This window comes from Kogia breviceps, chromosome 11, assembly GCF_026419965.1.
Source record: "Kogia breviceps isolate mKogBre1 chromosome 11, mKogBre1 haplotype 1, whole genome shotgun sequence".
NCBI classification, from domain to species: domain Eukaryota; kingdom Metazoa; phylum Chordata; class Mammalia; order Artiodactyla; family Physeteridae; genus Kogia; species Kogia breviceps.
Genome location: NC_081320.1, coordinates 90,771,577 through 90,785,791, shown reverse-complemented (window position 1 = coordinate 90,785,791; position 14,215 = coordinate 90,771,577). Strand labels below are relative to the sequence as shown.

General features: G+C 34.4%; 1 protein-coding gene across 4 annotated transcripts in view; it reads right to left on the bottom strand.

Annotated features, from left to right (window-relative positions):
* The window catches only part of SMC6 (structural maintenance of chromosomes 6), a 73,574-nt gene that overhangs the window by 15,323 nt on the left and 44,036 nt on the right, over window positions 1-14,215 (bottom strand). For all 4 annotated transcript variants that reach the window (XM_067008082.1, XM_059078593.2, XM_059078594.2 and 1 more), the window contains 6 exons: window positions 13,810-13,970; window positions 10,041-10,176; window positions 8,724-8,804; window positions 7,448-7,618; window positions 1,942-2,079; window positions 814-959 (listed from right to left, as the gene is read on the bottom strand). In XM_067008082.1, the coding sequence (XP_066864183.1) occupies window positions 814-959; window positions 1,942-2,079; window positions 7,448-7,618; window positions 8,724-8,804; window positions 10,041-10,176; window positions 13,810-13,970 (833 nt within the window). The remainder of the gene's footprint in view (window positions 1-813; window positions 960-1,941; window positions 2,080-7,447; window positions 7,619-8,723; window positions 8,805-10,040; window positions 10,177-13,809; window positions 13,971-14,215) is intronic.

The following is a 14,215-nucleotide window of genomic DNA, read 5'->3' as shown; positions in this document are numbered from 1 at the left end:
CGCAGGCCCAGCGGCCATGGTTCACGGGCCCAGCCACTCTGCGGCATATGGGATCTTCCCGGACCGCCCTGCATCAGCAGGCGGACTCTCAACCACTGTGCCACCAGGGAAGCCCCAAGTTAAAATTTTTAAAGGTGTTTAACATAAACTATCTTAAAACTTTTCAGAAAGACTAATAACAATAACATCTAACATATTATATATCCTATACATTGTTTATTAATGGTTATCTCATTTAATCTTCATAACATCTCTATAAGGTAAGTACTATAATTATACCCATTTTATAGATGAGAAATTTGAGGTTCAGAGCGATTAGATATCTTTCCAAAGTCAGTTCAGTAGGTAACAGAATTGCAATTCAAACTGAGGTACTCTTGCTTCAGAACCTGTGCTCTAACTAAACTAGGGCTTCCATTTTCACAAGTAATATAAAAATATCAATTTCACTGAAATATCACTGACATAAAATATGTGTTCTTTTCATCTTGATATATAAGAAAATAGCTTCTAATTGTTTTGCTTTGCATTTCTTTGATTACTTCTGAAGCTCAATATCCTCATGTCTGTATGAATCTTACAGGTATAAAAATGGCAACTATGTTAAAATGTCATTCTGTAATGAGTTCTGTAATAATTCCGAAGGAAAAAAGTTTATTATTAATAATGCATGTACAAAAGGCTAGTTTAGCTAAAACTATATGCCATAGCAACACTTTACCCAAATTTAAGATTTATATATAAATGTTATTTTTTGTCTCACTATTATATATCTATGGATATCATAAAGTAGAAAAGCGAGCAATCACTTACCTCATTATTTCCTCTCGATCTCCATGACTAGCATGTTCTGCTTGTATCTTTTGTCTTAATCTATTAATTTCTTTGTCTAGAATTGATGCAGATTTTTTTACTTCTATCCGCTCTGGGCAGATTTGTCTTGCTTGTGACATTTTCTCCTAAGATAACAGATGTTTAACTTTAAAACTCTTTTTTGATAAAACAATTCACTGTACTACTTGTGCCAAAATATGCCAAATAGAATTCTGAACTTATGTTTAAGAAACGTATTTTAATTACGTTTAATATCATTGTTCTAAGCTTTATATTGAGAATAGGGTCCAGAGTTGTCATAATCTTCAAGAGAAAACTGCATTGGTGTACACAACTTTAATAATTTGTAAGAGCTCCATAACTTCCTAGTGAAACAAATTTCAAGTAGCAGTTATGAAAGGTTTGGCACCCAGGGTGCTGAGGTCAGATATAGCATTCTGTGTGTTTTAGGATGGATTCTGAACATCAAGTAGTACTGAAGACACAAAGACCCTCGTGTTTGTAACATATTAAACATAGTATTTATATTCACGACATTTGTAGTACAGTAAGTTTTCAACAAGTAGGGAAATGAATTACAGAGTTTAAATTATTTTCTTAAGACATGTAAAAGCAAAGCTGGAATTCATCTCTCTTAGGTTAAACCACGGTTGCCCTCAACTTACTCTCCTCTAAAAACAGGGCTGCTGCTTTCAGTTGTCAGCGAAGGTTATCTAGTAAGTGGGAGCTGAACTGCAACCCAGCTCACACCCAAGTTACTCAGAGGCAGGGGAGCATTCTTCTGACATAAAGCTGCATGCACTTGCCAAGCTGGGCATCTAAGGAACTATTTCAGCGGAGGGAGTGCCATTTTCCAAATCACTCAGTGACACTACATGGGGCTGTTGCAGTGCTGCCTAACGTCCTCTTCATGTTGATCTAAGAAGTCCCCACCCTCTGAGGGTCCCTCAGTCTTTTCCTCTGTTGATTCACTGAAACAGCTGTTACTTCATACAAAACAGGTAGTCATCAGACAACATGTCTGTGTTTGGAAAACATGACATTAGGAAAACGCACTTTAATAATGACTAAGGGGGTAAACAAAACATTTAAAAATTGATGGATAACCTCTAGTTCTTTTTCTTTCATATCTAATTCTCGTTTCTTTTTATTTAAAGTATCCAAGTGTTCTTTTTGCTTGTCTTCATAATGCCGTTTCCCTCGTTTTTGGTTATCCACTTCGGAATCAGCAAGGTTTAATTCATCCTGTTTAAATAAAACCAAAACAATCTATAAAGATTGCTTTACAAAATTATCAGCATAGGCATAAACTAATTGACAACTCAATAAAGTGGACAGGATTATGCTGCTTTAAGAGGCAAGTGTTATTAAGTTCATAGCCATATGTTTCTGAAGAGAAGTGAGGAGTTTCCCAAATTGAGAAGTCACATTATCATATTAAAGCTCTTGTATGAAGTCTCCATACCTTATGGTGCTCTCAACTTTATTTTGGTAAACAAGGCGGTTTCCTGGGAAGCTACGTTAGCCTGAAAAGACTTAAAACAATGCAAGTGTTGTATATTACAGAGGTACCTGACAGAGGAAACCTGGTTTTAAAAAAAGGTGAATTGGGGTGGAGGAGGAAAAGATGTGAAGAAATTGAACACTGACTTATTTGGCATCATTTCTGGAGGTGTAACCTCATTAATTTTGAGAACAAAATATAATTGTAAAGAAGCTATCCCAAGATCACTTTAAAGGGAAACACTAGTAAACTATAAGGTAAAGATGCATATCGTAACGCACAGCAAACACTGGGAAAAAAACAAAAAAACAAAAATTGTAGCTAAACAAACTAGTAGAGGAAATTTTAAAAAGGAACACTAAAAATTACTTGGCTAATCCCAAAATAAAGAAATCCCAAACAAGAACAAATAACAGCTAACCATTACTTTTAAGATGAAATACCAAGTGCTTTCTTTTTAAGATTAAGTACAAGGCAAGGACCTGCAGTCCCATTTCTTCTATTTAACATTTATTGGAGGTCCTGGATGGTTCAATTAAAATAAGAAAAGGAAACAAAAAGTATACGGATTGGACAGGAAGAATCAAACTGTATTTAAAAGAGAGATGACTGTGTATAAAGAAATTCCAAAGAAAAAGTTTTTAAATTAATAAGTGAGTTTAGAAAGGTCACTGGATACTAGGCCAATACAAAAATCAGTAATATGTCTACATAGAAGGAATAACTGAAAAATGAATTAAAAATCTACAACATTTACTATAGTACTAGGTACTTAACCAAGAGAAATGAAACCCTATCATACAAAAACCTACACTTAAAGGTTTAGAGCAGCTTTATTCATAACCACAAAACTGAAACCATCCAAATGTCCTTTAATAGGTACATGAATAAGCAAGCTGTGGTACATCCATACAGTGGAATTATTACTCAGTAATAAAAAGGAATAAGCTATTGATCAGATAATGATAACATGAATAAATCTCAAATACACCATGCTAAATGAAAGAAGCCAGACTCAAAAGGTTACATATTATGATTCCACTTACATGATATTATGTAAAAGGCAAAACCATAGTGATAAACAGCAGATCAGTGACTGCCAGAGGTTAAGGGCAGGGGAGGTTTGCCTATGAGGAGCCGTGTAAGGGAATTTGGGGGTGGGGGTGGGGGGAGGGATAATAGAACTGTTTTGTATCTTGATTGTGGTGTTGGGTACACAACTTTATGCATTTGTCAAAACTCCTAAGTTTTGATACAAAAAAAGAGTAAATTTTACCCTATTTAAATTAAAAGATGATTTATTAAAAGTGCTATATTTAAAATAATATAGATGAAAGAGAAGATCAAGAGCTCTGGAAAAATCCATCACTCAACTCTTCTAATTACTCAAAATACAGCTCTAATCACGATAAAGATGCCAGTGCTGAAGACACGAGAAAGGTTAAAAAAATTAATTCATGAAATGTAAATGGAAACAAAGCAGTATTTCTAAATGTTAAATATATCACTTTGTACCTGTGATTTTGTGTTCATGTATAATTAAATTAGTAGACCGAATGTCAAGTACACATTTTTATTATTTTGCCTAATAATTTCATATATGAATGGCGACTAAAATATATTTTCCTTTGTTACTGGATTTTTCCCTTGTTATGGGAATCTGCTTTCTGAGTACATGCAGTAAACAAATTTCTTTAAAGGAAGCATAGCCTGGTGAAAAGATTTTATTTATAAGATTATATATATATACATAGCCACCAATTGTGGCAGCTTTCTCAAATAGTGATATACAGATTGACTTCTTTATCATCAATTTGGATGTTTTAAAAAATATACAAATTTCCAAACTCCACCTTTGGAGATTCTGTTTTAGTAGGCTGAGAATCCCTGAATCTCAATTTTTAAAATGGCTCTTGATTTAATAACCACCAAATTAAATTTTAGTCAGTTTGTCTTTTGAGCCTCGTATTGGACACACACACTATGATGATCATGTTCAGCCGCAAGAATCACAGTTGTAAGAAAAAGAAACGAACACAAACCAAAACAACAGCATCGAGGAAGACAGAATATTTGGAGATATCCCGAAAAGAAAAAGAACATGAGAAGTATCTAAAAAGTGCAAGTATTTACCTCATATAAAAGAATAGATTTAGGCTATTTGCTGACCTAAGAGTACAACTTACTGCATCTTGCTCGTACTGCTAAAAATAACTATCACCCAAGGCAGACACTTAATAATACACAGCTTTTATAGCAGAGTTCTGTTAAAAATAAAAACATTGTTATATGGAGTATGGAAATACTCTGTTCCTTTACTTTGAGGAGAACAAAAGAAAATGGGTGCAGTTTACATAGTAGGAGATACTATAGCTAGAAATTGCAATAGCTTATGAAACAATGGTTGAACACTAAATTTTCTAATCATTTTTGGTAGAAACTTTCAAAATAAATATGTCCACGTTTGCTTTAGGGAACCAAATCAGCTCTCTAGGGCCAAAGGGGTCAATTATATCAGGGCAGATTTGTGCTGCTTAATCTTTTCTCCTAGCAACTTTAGAAAGGGAAAGACGACTTATAAAATGGATGAAAAGAATTTAACGTTCTTTTTTCCACGTTTATCATGGCTTTTGACTTGTCCTTATATATTTAATAAATTTATATCATAGTTAGCATCAAATTTAAAACTAAAAAGGAACCAAGAAGAGTATTTCCTTTACTTTCATTTTGTTGATGGTGAAACAGAGACTTAGAGATATTAAAAGCCAGTTAGTGACATTCATCCTGGTTTTGGGGTGAGGACTAGGTTGGATTAGATCTAAAATTAATTCTGATGTAGCCCTAAAAAGTTCAGCCTTTAAAAAAATAGGCTAAGGTGCCAGAAGGGACAGAATCATTGAAAAATTTTATTCTCTTTGATGCCTAAATAACCAATTTTAGTTACCTGACAACATTGGATAAATTGCTACAGTATGTATTATAGCCACTTGCTTCATATAACTCTACATCAATTATGAGGTTTTAAAAAGCTGTAGAGGGCTTCCCTGGTGGCGCAGTGGTTGGGAGTCCGCCTGCCGATGCAGGGGACGCGGGTTCGTGCCCCGGTCCGGGAAGATCCCACATGCCGCGGAGCGGCTGGGCCTGTGAACCATGGCCGCTGAGCCTGCGCGTCCGGAGCCTGTACTTCGCAACGGGAGAGGCCACAACAGTGAGAGGCCCGCATATCACAAAAAAAAAAAAAAAAAAAAAGCTGTAGATCATTAGATCTTGGAATTTTCAAAAGCATAGTCAGCCTCAATCCAAATAAACACTCATTATCTCGATCAGAAACTGAAAGGCCCTCCTACTCCAAAATGCAGACCATCATTCTTGATGTAGGTCATGCTCCCTGTACAAAAAATTTAATTTGTGACTAAAGCATTAAGCTTGCAGTGTAAATCAAAATAAACTGTTCAAAGGGAGAAAAATATTGAAATCTTATGCCAAGATTTCAATGACTACATATTTGAACAGAGTACTCCACTCCTCACCACTCCTCTGACACAAAATGAACAAACATCCTGAGAGCAAACAGATTATATTTAGAAGCTGCTAATATACCACAAAGACAGTTTCTAAGGAATTAAATTCTTTTGTTAGCCAAATATTCTTGGTCCTGTCGTTACCTATTGGGATGGCTATTGGGATGTGATATTGCAAAGGAAAACCCTCTTGGCTACTGGCTGACTGCATGCAGGTTTACTGAAGGACTCATCTAGCTTTCACTTATTTGCAACCAAGGCAAAGAACTTAAGACCAAGAATTCTCACTGCCTTCTGCCCATATTTTCTGCTCTTGAACTTATCTACGGACTCCCAATTCCAGGAGTTGCATTAGCCTACACATCCTTAAAAGAACAGAACACAGCTTATCCTTCATTTTTTGTTTTTAATTTTAAGCTATCTGGGACAATTTGGGTGCTAATTATTTCTTTTCCTATATTGTTTTAGCATACTTTATCATTTTGATTTAAGTTTCCCTGCTCAATCCTTCATCCATTTAAAATTTTCTTCTATCTCATCTTTGTTTTAACTTCACTGCTCTAATTTCTGAGTTTTGAATTCTCTCTCTCCTATTCCTGACAATTTTCATACTTATTTTATTTCTTCTTATTCTATTTTCTTTTAAAAACTAATTTTGTCTTCTTTTTTATCTTGGACTTTTTGTGTTTTTAATTCTAATTTCCTGTAGTAACTACTACTTGTCTTTTTCAATAGTATCCTTAATACTTTTTTCCTCCCTCACAACTTTATTATTAAAATTTTACATTCTTCTTAATCAGTAATTTATCAGTCTATTTTCCCATTTTTTATTCTTATCTCAAACAGAAAAAAAGTAAACCACCTTGCATTACAACAGCAGGCAGGAATCACAGCTCTATGGAAAGCAGCTATAGAGAGGCCACCACAAACAGAGAAAAGTTGTTTCTGCTCAGCTCCTCCTCTAACTTCCTTTAATAAATATGTTTTCTAAAATTGTCAATGGAGACAATTATAGTAAAGTTCATATGCATGCAAATTCTTTTAAATTTTTAAAATATCTAAATACATTTTGATTCAAAGGGGTAATTTTCCCGCAAAAAAGGGGGTTATATCATCAATAAACCTTTCTCCTCTTAAAACATACTATTAATTCTTCTCAATGTCTTATAAATAAAATTTGAGGTTTTGAGAATAATTGAGCTATTCATAAAAATGAGAATGATAATAAGCTACTTGACAACAAAGCTATTAAACATGGTGAAATTTACAGAATTTAATTGTTAAATAACTTTATTTCCCTAATTTGGTTGCAAAAAGCATGTGTTTTTAAAAAAAAAAAAGCCGGGCTTCCCTGGTAGTGCAGTGGTTGGGAGCCCGCCTGCCGGTTCAGGGGATACAGGTTCATGCCCCGGTCCGGGAAGATCCCACATGCCGCGGAGCTGCTGGGCCTGTGGGCCATGGCCACTGGGCCTGCACGTCCGGAGCCTGTGCTCCACAACGGGAGAGGCCACAACGGTGAGAGGCCCACATAACACAAATAAATAAATAAATAAATAAATAAATACAGTAGAGTAACAATAATACATACCTTAAGTGGATCTGCTAGCTCTGATAGCTGATTAATTTTCTGTTTGATTGCATCATACTTGTTTTCCGCTTCTATTTTCAGACTTTTAAAATGTTCCATATTCTCTTTCTGTTGTTCCATATTTTTCTCAACCATTTTCATTTTGATTTTATTTTCTTGAGCTTCGTCTTCCTGGTGACATTTAACAGAGCATACAGAATTAATTAAAACACTTAAGTAATCAAATGGAAAAACAGTACAAACAATTCTAGAAGAGGAGAAACTATAGGCTACAAGTAAATCGATTAAAGACAAATACAAAGAACAAATCATGATATTTTCATACTCTTAATGGTAAATTAGGAGGCAGAAGAAATAGGTTCAAAAATAGAAAAGGATTACATTTAGAAGACTATATTGTGCTTGAGGCATAATCTAAAGGGGTAACTTTTATTCTATCTACTCACTTTTTCTTTCAAAATATAATGTATATAAATATATATCTTATGCCAGACAATGTGTTAGATGCTGAGTAAACAAAAATAAACAAGACACAGTCCATACCTTTAAGAAATTTAGTCTATCAATAAAAGTAATGAAAGCAGAAAAACACTAAGTGGAAAACCAGATTACTAATAAAAAAATGAAGACAAATTCTTATTAGAGTAAAGCTCCATCGGTGCAGGGACTTGACCTGTTTTGTTCACTGTTGTGTCCCTCAGCATCTAACGTGATGCCTGGTAGAAAGTAGACAATTGGTAAATACTGATTCATTTTAACAAGATTCTGCAATCTATCTAATTCACTACTTATGGTAACCCAGGGAGCTAAGCTGAATGTCATAAAAAGGTGTCTAAGAAAAATTAAAATAGAGTAACAAATATGCGGTGAATTAAAACCATTAACTTGGAAAAAAGAAAATAATGCAAAGAGACCAACTTCAACTGACTAAAAGATATCACTAATATTGATACTGATTAATTCTGAATAAAACTATGCTAGGTAGTTTGGTTTGAAAGGGCACTATTTACATAATAAGTTCTGATAAACTTTTATTTCGTGTATCAACAGAAGAAGACAAAACCAATTACAATGCATGCAAGTTACATATACAAAATATTATGGAACTTGAAGGCCATACACCAGGTAGTTTCTACCTTATTTGTAAATGGATATAGCAATCATAAAAAGTAGCCTCAAAAAAGGATTTTTTTATAAAGCCGAGAGTAGATACTCTTAACTTAAATGACAGATTTGTCCTTTAACATTACATTTAAATTGAAGAAAAGAATCTTACCAAGGTTGCAATATCTACAGACTGGTGTTCTTCTATATTCTCAAGTTCCCGAATTTCAGAAATACTTCTTCTTATTTTCATCTTTTGAAAAAAAGTATTTAGATTTTAGTAAATAGAAATAAATGAAAAATAAAAACAAAAATCCTGGGGAAGGATGTATTAATCAACAAAGTTCTACTCTGCTTTATGTTACAGAAGGATTCCATAGTTAATGAAAGAGACACATTAGTATTAAATGAACCAAAGAAAAGTATGTATAAAGTCTGCCTTGATCACCATTATTGCTAATCCACTCTCATGCAAAGCAGATATAAGTACTACACCTTAGCATTTAAAATGATGACAGTGTTGAGTCCACAGAGAAAGTATTTTCCTGAAACATCCAGTCTCAAGTTATGGAAAGATTACTCCAGTGGTTCTTAAAGTCCAATCCCACTATCTCCTGGGTGTCTCTGAGACTCTTTCAGAGGGTCCATGAAGTCAACACTATTTTCATAAAAACACTAAGGCATTATTATTTATTTATTTAAGAGCCTTTTTTAAAAAAAATTTATTTTATTTTATTTATTTTTGGCTGTGTTGGGTCTTTGTTGCTGCGCTCAGGCTTCTCATTGTGGTGGCTTCTCCTGTTGCAGAGCACGGGCTCTAGGCATGCAGGCTTCAGTAGCTGTGGCACGCAGGGTCAGTAGCTGTGGTTCGAGGGCTCTAGAGCACAGGCTCAGTAGTTGTGGCACACAGGCTTAGCTGCTCTCTGGCACGTGGGATCTTCCCGGACCAGGGCTCGAACCCGTGTCCCCTGTATTGGCAGGCAGATTCTTAACCCCTGCGCCACCAGGGAAGCCCGGCATTATTTTCTTTTAAGACCAATTTTGCTATCAATTTCTTATAGGTATACAGGAGGTTTATAACTATGATGTGTAATATTGCAACAGACTGATTACAGAAGCTGATATGACAGTTCAGGTGAATTTTATTAAGCCAGATGTTAGAGATTTAAAAAAATATAAAAAACGTCAATCTTTTTACTAAATCTTTTTGGTTTTGGAAAATAGTTATTTTTCATAAAAATGTTATTTATGTTAACACATAATGTACTTTTATTTTAAAATGAATTAATAAATATTCTTAAATTTTGCTTGAATGTTTAATAATATGAATACTGATAGATAAAAGCCAAACAAGCAAAAGCTCTTTTAAGATTGTAAAGGGGCTTGAGGCCAAAATAGTTGAGAACTATTCGTCTAACTAAATGAATGTTAAGACCTTAAAAATAACTTGGAAATGATTAAGTTGAGAAAACAAATGATGTTTTTTTACCTTTAACTCTTTATAATGTAGTTGGCACCTTCTAAGAAGTTCTTCATTGTGTTTAATATCCTTTTCAAGGGCAGACAAATGTTGCTGAAGATTTGATATCTGGGCTTTCTTATTTTCAACCTCATTCTCCAAGTCACTTAATAGAGAAGAGAGGGTAAAAAAATACTTTAAATTTACTTCTGAATATTACAAATATTTAGATCTTTACAAAGAAAGCCCTATTTTTTTCTTTTTTTTTGCGGTACGCGGGCCTCTCACCGTTGTGGCCTCTCCCGTTGCGGAGCACAGGCTCCGGATGCGCAGGCTCAGCGGCCATGGCTCATGGGCCTAGCTGCTCCACAGCATGTGGGATCTTCCCGGACTGGGGCACGAACCCGTGTCCCCTGCATTGGCAGGCGGACTCTCAACCACTGCGCCACCAGGGAAGCCCAGAAAGCCCTATTTTTAATAGCTTTTTTGCAAAACCTATGCAGTTAAGCCAGTTCTCTTTTCCTACCAAGTAATTCATAACATGAAAATACAGACTTCAAAAAACATCTTCTAAACTGGAATTAAATTTTACTTACTTCATTAGTATTTATGATTTATCTGTGGTAGGCATTGTGCACAGTGATAGGCAGAGGTAGAAAAAAAATTAAAGCATAAAGGAATCAAACAAAAAGGCAAAACATCAGGAAATAAACCATAACACTGAAATGTGAACAGGACACTGCACTATATGTCCACAATATGACGGGAACCTAAGAGTAAGTCTGGGAGAAGTGACAACTGACTTGTGTTCTCTGAAGTTTTTCACCAGATGGACCACCTAGAGGAGAAGATGGAAAGAAATACATGAAGGCACAAAGAGGTAAAAAACAAATAAGACTGAAGGTCAGTAAAACTGAAGGTCAGCTCAACATTTTCTGTGGTGAATAAATGCTATGAATGTGTGGGGAGTGAAAGGGAAGGAGAGGAGGACAATGAAAAGAGGTAGAGGATAAGGTCAGCAGATGCCAAAGATAAAGGGTCTCTATGGCAGCAGAGGCAACTGTCTTCAGAAGTGATCTTTTCCTGTCTCGCTGACTCTGTCTTCTAAAACTCTCTGCCTGGTGGAAGAGAACCACCTGTGCAATTAAGAACAACTTTTCTCTGATAAAGAGTGTATGCCAGATTTCACTAAGACGCAGTTTTCCACATTTTAACATCTCTGAATTCTGAAATCATCTTCCAGTCCATGGTTCAACTATCAATACTTTTCTTTTTTACTGGTGTATAAAATAATAAGAGCATCTTAAATGTGATGAACTATTAGAACCGTGCTACCTTGTGGAATTCTCAAAATTAAAAACAAAAATCAATGATGTTAGCTGAATGAATGATAAACAAATGATAAAATGAGAAAAAGAGGAGAGTAAGTGTGGTATTTCTGGTAAAAATGGAGCCAGATGCAAAAACTTTTTCAGAGCCATCTTTCATCAACAGGAATCTGCTAGTGCTGAGTTGATGAGGGTATAGAAAAGCATACTTCATATACTCAGTGTGAGAGTGGATTAGGGAATCAATTGTTCTGTAGTCATTTGGCAATTGCTATTAGATGATCAACTTATATAATAATAAAATAAAATTTAAATATTTATTTTAATAAATATTAAGGCTCATTTAATATTATTAAGTATTAAAAATATTAATAATTGTTTAATGTTATTAAATATTTAAAATCAGGCCATAAATTGTATGTTAATAAAACAATGACAGTCATTTGGCAACAGCTATTAAAAAATTTTAAAATTCACATATCCTTTGACTCAGCATTTTCACCATTTAGAATTTAATCTATGCACATACTTTCAGAAGTATGCCAAGATACACATGTGCGTTCTCACTGCAGCACTGCTATAGTACGAGAACACTGCAGATAACACGTATGTCCATCAACAGGAACTGGTCAGGTAGATTATGGAACAGCCATACCAAGAGGCAGCTCTAAGTGTCCTGATACAGAACAATCTCCAAGATATAATATTGAGAGACAAAAAGCAAGATACAGAAACTATATGCGTACTTATACACAGCACAAACGGATGAACCTTGAAAACATTATACGTAAGTGGGGGCAAAGGGCTTCTCTTTTCATTGCATACATTTCTGTACTGTTTGAATTTTCTCACCATATGTCTATATTACTTTTAATCATTTTAAAAATGTCAACAGGGACTGTAGAGAGATGGAATTATGAGCTACTTTTGTTTTCCAATTTCTATTTTCCGTATTTAAAAAACACCAGTGAATTTTTTAAAATTTCCAAATATCAGACAACTATCATACTGGTTCAGGTCAAAACAGATGACACAAATATCATTTAAGTATCATGAAAACTTAGTACATTTTCAATCAATTAAGTTTATCAAAGTGAGAAACAATTTTTAAAAAACCAATGTCTGCCTGGCTTTTAAAACAAAAGCTCTGTCCACTACACATTGATGCAAATATTTTAGCTAAAAATGAAGCCAATTATTAACTTCACAAGTAAGTATTAAACCATTACTACTAAAATGCTAGAATCAGGGATCCTGATTTGCTGTTGATACACTTACTACCTTTTCCAAGAATGGCATACTTTTTTTAAAGATGTGGAATACAAATGCACAAGGCATTTTTTGTTGAAAGAAAAAGCATGAATCACACACAGTAACACTACCATGATATTGTTTATACATTTGCATTCATGTTTGCTTGAGTACTATATAATTTAGTCTTACCCAGTTAAGAATTAGAAGGGCCTGATTTAAGTGTCATGGCACAGCGGACAAAAATTTATCACTTTACAGGTCACTTTTATACAGGTATGTTCAGACATTGATGAATTTTCATCTATCCTATCACAAAGATTCAGTGTCAATTTAAAATGTGTGTTGAGTGCTGTAATAACAAGTTGAAGGTCATTCAACAGTTTTCTGTTGCTAAAAAAGAAATTTTACTAAACTTCCCAATATCCACTATGGTTATTTTGCTTTATGCTGCTCTCATAATCACACAAAAATAACTAATATAATTTGAAAATCAGATATCTATTTAAAAGAAACCTCATTTCCCCCTATATATAAAAGCCATTTAGAACACTTTCATTTTTACTCAGTTTTCTTAGATAGTGCTTTTACCTAAGTTCTATGTTCTTCTGCTTGAGGTCTTCTAGGTCATTAATTCAGCTCCACCCTATCAATTCATCAACTGACAGTTCAGTTGGGAAAATCATGATTTTTTCGTAGCAAAAATTCTTTTTGCATGCGTTTGAATCTAATTAAGTACCTTTAGTTTTTTGTTTGGCTTCTCACTGTGTCTCCTCCAGCAGCTCGTATCTCCCTAAGCAACGGTGCTGACTAAGTTTTCTTCTAGAACAGTGCAACTCAAAGTACCAGGCAGAGACACAGCAAGGACCTTGAGCCAGAATGCATACCTAGCACACTTGTACTCTCGCTGAGAAAAATCAGCAAAACTAAACAATGGTATAGTGATGTAGCTGATTTACATTCTGAGTTAAGCTCCTTACCTCTTTGCAGACAGGTAATAATCAATGTGCAGACCAGCTCATCAAGCCCAGAATACTGTCATCAAAGTCATGATGGAAAATAACCATCAATCTAGAATTCTACATCCAGCTAAATGATCTTTTAAGACCAAACAGATTACTCACAATTCTTCACTGACACAACTAATAGAGTAATATGAAAAGAGATGAACCCCAAAGAACTAGTGCGAATAAAACAGTAAAGCTACACTGGACACTAACCTTATTTCAGAATCCACATCTCTGCTGAGAAACTTAGGTCTTGTATATTCAGATGAATAATAACGCCCTGCAAAAACTTGATCACCATCAGCAGTAAAAGCTTCTCTACAATTCTTGGGTGGCTTTTGGGATTGCATTACTGCACGAGCTACAGAATTATTCTAAAAAAACAGAGGGGAAAATACATTTTAAGAATATGCCAAAGCATTTCTGTTGTATATAATTTCAAACTGTTACCTATTACCACTTTAAGATTCAAGTATTTTTATTTAAACATTCAAATGAAATAATTCCATGAGAAAAATAAAATAATTTTAAAAAAACTTTCAAGATTCAAAGAAGTAAACTCTTAAGAGTCTTAAAAACATAAGAAATGATGTTTTATGACAAACTGATATAGTTATTT